Raw genomic sequence first — 9232 nt, forward strand, 5'->3', positions numbered from 1 at the left:
GATTGTACCTTTTATGTTACACATTGGTACAGCAAGGCTGCGTGGATGATAATACTAATACCATAATAGTTATTGAAAACTGTCGTGACCTACCCCTCTGGAGACTTTTCGGAATTATCTCCCGTCACGTTATCTTCATTCACATTTGTATGCGAAGCCAACTCGTACCCCAAATGGCCCATTGGGTGCAGCAAATCATAGAGATCTTTTCGAAATTCAGCGAAACCCGTCTGCAATAATTGAATAGCCGACTGACACGCTTATTATCTCTCCAAATTCACTCAATTTAATTTGGATGATTTAATTTACCTCTGAACTAAAAAGAGGTTCGGACAGGGCTGGAGGAGACAGGGCGTTCATTGGATGATTCATCGGGTCAGGTGGGGTATTACAGTGCAGCTGAATGATCGAGGAGTTTCAACTGTATACGACAAAACAGATATAGCCTTCGATATCCGTAAGACGAATTGATCGTAAAGTTTGATTGATCCCTCCACTACTAGTCCTTCAAGACAAAATGAAGTGTCGATGAATCGTGGGTTGGTTGCAGTAATGGGAGCAATCTTTCACAATTTATTGAACTGTCTTAGTGAGGGGTTTGTTTTTGTGTTTCCAGTAGTGAGGCACCTTCGCAATATTAATTGTCGTTTTGGATGGAGTCATTGTAACGGCTCCATGAAAAATGCAAAAATATCCCTGTTGGCCAGTAAAAATGAAAAATCATCGTATCTCCTCGGGCGTAAATAATTCCACTAATTACCGTTACAGTAAATAAAATCCATCTGCCCGTCATTCATCGCTTCATTCCATTAAAACTAAATTCCCCAATGACAATAAAAGCTGAATGCAGTACGTTAATCTCATATGAGCGCATCCCCCGAACAAATTCCAATAATACCCACCCCGAAAAATCCATTAAATTATTCATTCCCTCAAAATCATCCCATTGGCTGTGCCTCCATTATGGAAATCAACATCTCCATTAGCGGTCAATTCTTTTCCACCTCCATTTCCCACACGTACAAACTTTTACCCCCACAATGAAGACCTTTGTTCCCAACTGGAAAATCCACCAGAGACATGTTCTAAAGCATAACAAATGGAGAGGAAGAAGTAGCAGTGGAGAATGAGTGGAAAAAAAAAATTTATACATCTTGGAAGTGAAAAAACGCGTCAGTATCCTCAGAAGAGTCTGGGACTGCTGGTTAAAGTCCTTCCGGATGGTTGACGCGCCAAATGAATTATTCACGAAGATGGATGATGGCACAACAGAAAGACGATGACGGACCACCGTAGACACAGCGGAACAACAACAATGAGTTGGCTGTAAATTTGGAGCTAGTGTTTCCTGTTGTGGGAAATGTCCTTGACCTCGTGCTCCTCATTTTCTCTCTTCATTCGTTTTACGATGATCATCTATTCTGGAAGACCGGCCAAAATTCACCAGTCTCACAAACTTTTCTCTCTCTGTTCTGGTTTTTCAATGGGAGTTACTGGTGAATTCAAATGACCATTTGGTATTCTCTGGGGGCTGAGATTACGCAAAGTTTTGATTCATTTATGCATCAACTTCTACTGTGTGTGAGTAAAGTATGCGCATGTTTATATCGTGAATGGATACATTAGTGATCAGGTGGTGGTAACATCCGCGGATTAGTCCAGGAATACTGAACAGAGGAATTTATTTGATTTGGAAATGTTGTGTTGGTTTTCTGATGAGTTATATTGATCATAACTATGGATTGTGTGAGTATTTGGCGAATATAATGAGATATTATAATAGTTATGACTTCGTCCGTCTCATGTTAAGTAGAGACTATTAAGCAAATTCTTCATTGCAAACAATAAGGAACGTCTTCTGTCTCAGCTGCGCCATTTGAATTAATGCACCTTATTTTCGTTCCAACTTCTCTCGCCGAGAAGTTCAAAAGGCTCGTGCTATGTTATTCCATGAATTATTCCAATGTTGACTTCATTCGGTGGAACTCGTTGAAGGCGTATCGCTGGTTGTAATTTTCAAAGCCTTTCTGATATTCTAATAGAGTATGTCTGAGTGGGTGTATTGCACTAACAAGAACCATTTGTGACATGTCGAATGGGTGTAGTTTATTCGTCTAGAGAAGGTAGAACTTCGAATATTAGCGCAGACGATCGATAACCTTTCAAAGTACCTCATTCCTCTCAGTCCAGAACGGAAACGAACGAGCTATCACTGCCAATGAAGTTCAACTTCAGGCAAAGTAGTGAAGAAAGTGGCTACATAAATATTCTTCATATGTATCTACATTATAATGATCATCATGATGATTAACACGAATAATCGAATTACATTGACTGTTCAACTTCAAATTTCCAAAGCTGATAGTGTTGCTTTGCCCAGAAATCCTTGAAACTTGTGTACTACAGACTGAAAGGAAGATTTTCCTCTAAAATTAACGTTAACCATTAACAACTCCTCAAAGTAACCCATTACTTGTTGCCCATACAAAGAAGGAACAAGAGATTATTATCAAAGGGGTTCATTCCCAAATAAACTGACGAGGACATGAACAACACAACAAAGCCAACAGTCATGAAAAGAATCCCTCCGTAAAGTTACTAATTAACAACATTTCATGTTCAAGGCTTTATATCTTAATACACATAACACTAAAAAACTTTAGCAGCAGATGTTGTCAGGGTCTGATTAGCGGCGAGGGAGAGTACACAGGTAAATTTTTAAAGCTCTCCCGCTAGCGTCAGCATCCCATTTTCATCTCCGAAGGAGTTTCATGGTTAATCTTCATGGTTAACCGTCTGGAATGGTTCTCGCTCGTTTGAAACGTATAAAGAGCGTGAGGGTGGAAAAGTTTATGCTATCGAGTCGGTACTTTGGAAGTACAGCGAGCATTCGTAAACCGAGTGGTGGGTGCTCAACTGGTCCTTGACTTCCAATGAAAAGGTATTCAAAGTATTGAAAGACATTGCGCTTTCTATTTTCAACATTGGAATTGAAAAGCTAATTAGATTCATTCATCTGCTGAGCGTGACTTCTGTGCTTTGGAACGAGTTCTTTGAATTTAATGGATTTTATTTGTGGTGAATAAATTTGCTGCTTGCAAGTTGCTTAAAGTCTTGGATTCCATTGTTGTCAAAGGATCATCTGGTTGAATAGTAAATCCTTTCTAAATCAGGCTTTATGAGTGTGAAAATCATAGTTGGAACTGAAGGGAAACCATTGCCCTTGATTTTATTGTGATTTCCCGAAGATTCAAACTTAAATAAAATGAAAAAATGGCGACCACTTGTCTCGTAGAAGACGTGGAATAATGAAGTAAGGATCTAAAAATAATTGAGACTGGGTTTTTGCTGTCCAGGAGATGATCTACACAACATTGTTGGTCCACCAAGAAACATTCATCATCCGTTCGGTTCATTTAACATGCGTTGATGTGTTCAGTAACCTAAAGAGCTAATTCCACAAGGGGAATATTCTTCAATAATTAGTATCCCCTGTGTTGTCAGTTATCAGTCAAGATCAGGGGGGTTGATGGGGCTTGAATAATTAGCACGCAACAGGATAATCTGATCATGGCCAATTACCCGATGACTCCAGAGGAGGGTGATGGCTATTCTGATGACATTCATAATAGGTTCAATGTATAGGGAACACGTGGACATACACAGACGGGTATTTAGTGTCAAAATAGATGTCTGGAGACTTTGAACGGGGAAATTTCAGGGAACCATTCTATCTCTTCGGAGAATGATTTTGGGAATTATTGCGCAAATTAATGGAGACATGTATTTTTGAAATTCTGTCCTTCCCCTGGTCACCGCTCATTTCAATCAGCTTTTCTTTTCAAACCCCATGACAATCGTTTATACCCCCGTAGATACGCATCGCGAATGTGACTGACATTCGTTGCGAATGATACGAGTAACAAATACATGCACTGTCACCCGCATCATCAGTAATGGAAAAAATTGATGAAGAGGATATGAGAATAAAACATTGACGGCTGAATGTGTACAGAGCTATCAGCACAGGGAGTTGATACTGAATAAAAAGGACTCACTGACACAGAACTAAATAATGCAGACGTTTATCGCCCTAAATATGTACATATATATATTGTGTCTTAAAATTAAAATCAGAATTTTTTCATCAATGGTAATACATGATGTTGAAGGTGGTGTTTTCAGTTGTTTTGAATTGTCGAGATGTTTTGAATTGACGAGATGTTTTGAATTGACGAAAAAGCTCTCCGGGATTATCCTGGGAAAATTCTTCTAAAGATCCCGGGAAAATCCAGCAAATCAGACATTCTTCCACGCGGATTCCCTCTCGGGTTGAAAATAATTGCCCTTGACGTTTGCTTAATATCGATGCTGTGAAAGCACCAGGAGGAAAATTTTCTCAGACTCATACCTTCATTCTGATAATTATCCCTTCGATATAAGCCACTAACACGGCATCTAATTGGCTGCACTCCGTAATTAATCATCAGCTTCACAAACTTCAATAATTAGCAATGTCTCCACCATCCGATGTTTATCGAGCCAACTTGGAAACTTGAAATTATCAGCACATCTGCGATGAATTCATCCACACGTGAATTGCCCATTAATGTTAAGCTGTATTGAAAGCATTGAACCACTCGCCAGCGGAAATTCCGCTTCAAGTATTATACAAATTCACTTCTGCATGTACTCGACAAAAGCGCCAGATACATGTTGAATACCAGTTACTACGGATTTTCGCTGAACGGTATTTAACTGAGCAACACTCGCCTTCTCCTTATTCACAATAAAATTAAGTTGAGTTCAGTTGTCTGGAAAATTGACATTTAAATTCAGCGTCGAAGGGCTCGAAACACGATAAACTACTTTTAACCGTTGGCTGTGATGAATATCTTGAAATCTGTGGAAATTAACTAAATCTTTATCTTAATCGGTTTGGTAGAGTGACCTGAGTGCTACAACACATCTATTGATTAGATCATTTGTCTCAGCTGACGTGGAAACGAGGAAGAAGACAATAATGAACATTCACTTTGTAGAAGTGCCTCTTTCAATTCAATTGACAAATTTGTTTGTGAAGAATACAATCGCGACCTTTTTGGGGTCATTTATCACCCGTCACTGTTGTTATCGTTTTTACACAAATTGTTCGCTATATCTACCCCTCCGATCGCACTGCCTCGCGCAAAACGTCAGTTTTCAACCCTCCACGTGCTGAGAAAATTCGCCATTAATAACAACTAGAGAATAAATTTTTCAGCGCAAAACTCCATTATTCTGATCAAATCTCGCGGAGAGCTTTATAATTGATGAGAATCGATAGCTATTGTCAAGTGCTGCTGATCGGGAGATAGAACAGTTGGGAATAATTTCATCCCGATTATCTCGCGAATATCGATGGAAAAATATATCTTCACACTGATAGAAGACTCGATTAATGTTACATCGAGAAAGTTGCGGTAAAAATTCTGGTCTGAGAACTGGAAAAAATAACAATCCCTCGATTTTCATCACGTGCTTTTTTCCTCCCGCCGACAATTAATCCCCGATATCACCTCATTAATTTGAATTTGATCAATTGAATGGAGGGCAATCGAGGTATTTTCGTACCAGATGAATACAATTTATTCCAGCTGAGTAATTAGCATCGTGGATGGCACTTGAGTCGCCCACGCAAGCTCTTCCGCAAACGCTCAATGGATATCATCCGATTGCGATAATTAACCACTAATCAGCGCGGCCCTCCGATATTTCGAATTTCCCCGGCTATAATTACGCGTTACTGTGTAATCAATCACAACAGTCGATGTTTATCAACCGCTCTTCCTGGATTTTTTTTTTCCAATCAAAATCACATCCTGATATAGGCAAATCACAATTCAATCTCAAACATTTACCGATCGTCAAAAATTTACCCAGAAATGGGCAAAAAAATTGATTTGTAGATTTTTCAATGCGCATTGCAAACAACTAAGTGGGGTGATCATGTCAAATATAATATCTAACCAATTTGTCAGGGATGTTGATTATCGTGGGTTGACAATTGTCATGGACATACCACACCATCTCTTGTCGTATATCCATCTGCGTATCCATTAGGTTAACGCGAAATTACGGACAAACGCAGTGCCCATTGATATTTGATTCCCCTTCATTAGCTTGATGTTTCCTCTGGCAAATCACAGAGGTATTCAACTGCATGTTGAACAAAGCCCCACTTTCATTAACTAAAAGTTAAACCTGTTATTCTATTTGAGTGCGGTCAGCTGGAAAAAAAAAGATTGATTCGGGGATTCAGGAGAGGGGGAGGATTTAACAAATTATTGAATGCAGGAACTGGAAAAATTTCACTTTATTTTTTCTACCGATGTAAACTATCTATTACTGAACGGCAGGGTAATTCTCAGGAAAATGTCTATTTCTGTTGAGTTTCGCTATTTTTACTGAATGTTTTTCTCCGCACACGAGAAAATTCGTACGTCTGTGGTGAGCAACAAATTGATGAGCCTTTCCTGCTTCATCAGACTTGTTTCATCCTTCATTCCCGCATTTTTAATTTACGAATGAGATGAAAAATGCGCTGTTCACTACGTGCAATTGTCACTCGAATAAATGAACTTGTAGCTCACATTTACTGGTCTTTTTTTCATCCGCTCGTTGATGGCTTCTGCACGAGATTTCCATCGCTGGAAATTCCATCCCTCGGACACCATTGCCAACGAGGGAATTATTAACCAATCCCATCGTTGTTCATAACCCCATAAAATTTTTCGAGTACCGTCATTTCCCTGTCGTATTATTTAAAATAAAATGTAATCAATTTGTGAGTTATCTTATTTTTTAAGCGTTTAAAGAATTAAAATTCGTACCTATTATCATTTATTATTAAAAAATTATGAATTTTACATAATAAACCATTAGTAAAATGGACTAGCTCACTGAAGTAGCGCAATTTCTACTCAACAGGAAACGTGACTTTATTTATTCTCGAATCAGTGTATGTGTACTTACCACCAACATTCCGCGGATCGTTCGGCGTAATTGCACTGGCGCTTCTTTCTCTCCCTTTCTCTCTCTCTCTCTCTTACTCCTGCATTCTCTTCCTCACTGTCAGTGGGTGCTCCTATTGAGGTGTGCACGGCGCCAGTGGCGGTAGAGATAAAAATACGCGGATGATCTCGAAAATAATAAAGAAAATGGAGTAACTCCTAGGGCGATAGTAACGGGCAAGCCGACACTTTAGAAATGAAAATAATACAGGAAAAGCGAAACGGATGTTTTGTATATTCATTATAGCTTCTCTACCACTCGTCGGGCCACGGGAGAGTCCACACTGACCACCAATTACGTGATTACTAACGCGCACCGGTAATTGCGGGGATCGTCGGCCGCACGACCTTGAATACATTCCATAAGGATAATTGCATTTGTCCACAAATAACGCTGATGCATTGAGTGTTCAGTATTCATAAATTTCTAGACTTGTCAATAATTATATGCTGGCCGAGGGCAATTTTTTATCTCTCAAGCTGATTGATTTTTCTGGAAAACTATAACCATCGATTGATGAAAATTGGAACGCGTTCAATACTGGACGGAGAGAAATTATTTATAAAAAATATGTATCATGAGTTTGTTTTATCTGATTTCAGTGACGTATCTCTATCGCAAAGTGTTAGCCAATGGCTACGATCTCCTGCCTTTGATGTTGGCCAATGGAAGGACGAGGAGTTGCTCCTGATGCTGCAGACAATGTTCGTTGAACTTGAATTACTGGAGAAGTTCGACATTCCAATGTCAACACTTCGCAACTTTCTGTACGAGGTCTATAATAATTACAATGCTGTGCCGTTTCACAACTTTCGACACTGCTTCTGCGTCGCTCAGATGGTAACGTTGCAACAACAATATAATATGACTTTAATGAAGTAAAAAACCCTCGAGAAAATGGCGCATTACCTGAGTAGCTATCAAGTAAATAATGTTTTTACAACGCAGGAATAATAAGATGAAAGCCATCGGGAGTTTGTTATCTGATTTCAAAGTTGTTATCTAATCACTCTCTTATGTTCTATTCACTTCAGATGTACGCCATAATCTGGGCAGCAGATCTACTCTCGAAGATTGGCCACCTCGAGGTTCTAGTGTTAATAATATCGTCCATATGTCATGATCTCGACCATCCTGGTTACAACAATATTTATCAGATAAATGCACGCACTGAGTTGGCACTCCGGTACAATGACATCTCACCCCTCGAGAATCATCACTGTTCAGTGGCATTCAGGGTATTGGAGTATCTCGAATGCAATATACTAGCTGCCCTAGATCCTGCTACATTTCGTACTGTTAGAGAGGGAATTATCAGGTGTATCCTGGCCACCGATATGGCAAGGCATAATGAGATACTGGGACAATTCACTGAGTCCATTCCGGAGTTTGATTATACGAATAAGTCTCAGATTAATCTGGTAAGTGGAACTGAAGTGCTTGTCGAATGCAAGTTGCTCCTGTAAACAGTCTGTTAGTATTTCGGTAAACAGCATTTCGCGAGATTTGGTAAATTTAATCATTGGGAGTTTTTGAAGAGAGAATCATTCACTGGAAACGGTGGAAAATAAAGTCTAGCATAAGCCAACTTGGCATAAGGAGCCCTTCAACCTATTTCATTGTAAAATCCACATGTGGGGCTAATAAAGTGTCTTTTTAGCTGTCGATGGTGTTGATAAAAGTCGCTGACATAAGTAACGAGGCACGTCCAATGGAGGTAGCGGAGCCCTGGCTGGACCAGCTCCTACAAGAATTCTTCAAACAAAGCGACGCGGAAAAGCTCGAGGGATTACCAGTGACGCCTTTTATGGACCGTGATAAAGTTACGAAGCCCTCGTCACAGTGTAGCTTCATTGGCCTCGTACTTTTACCACTCTTCGAAGCACTCGGTGAACTGTTGCCCGAATTGGAGGTAAAATTCCAATATTTTTGCACGTTTACTTTGGTTATCATGTTTTTACCTTTAGTAATAAAATTGTGGAGTTGTTAACTTATTGAGATATCACAGTTTGTGTAAAATTTCATGTGAACAGTTTTTGCAGTCGTAACTTAAGGTCTAAAAACTCTCTTTATGTTGAGAAAAACATATATTTTGGATTTGGTAGTTGTTGATGGTTTTACTTATGCGCAACCCATGATTTAACGTATTCAGAAGACTGGAGTTCAATAAATAAATTAA

General features: G+C 39.3%; 1 protein-coding gene across 4 annotated transcripts in view; it reads left to right on the top strand.

Annotated features, from left to right (window-relative positions):
* Positions 1-9232, top strand: part of Pde9 (Phosphodiesterase 9) — a 94810-nt gene that overhangs the window by 78865 nt on the left and 6713 nt on the right. For 3 of the 4 annotated variants that reach the window (XM_064132854.1, XM_064132855.1, XM_064132856.1), the window contains 3 exons: positions 7656-7893; positions 8088-8474; positions 8714-8965. In XM_064132854.1, the coding sequence (XP_063988924.1) occupies positions 7656-7893; positions 8088-8474; positions 8714-8965 (877 nt within the window). Of the gene's footprint in view, positions 1-280; positions 2942-7655; positions 7894-8087; positions 8475-8713; positions 8966-9232 lie in introns of those variants that run through there. The other variant, XM_064132857.1, reaches the window with a different exon arrangement.

The sequence above is a fragment of the Diachasmimorpha longicaudata genome, chromosome 13 (genome assembly GCF_034640455.1).
Source record: "Diachasmimorpha longicaudata isolate KC_UGA_2023 chromosome 13, iyDiaLong2, whole genome shotgun sequence".
Classification (NCBI taxonomy): Eukaryota; Metazoa; Arthropoda; class Insecta; order Hymenoptera; family Braconidae; genus Diachasmimorpha; species Diachasmimorpha longicaudata.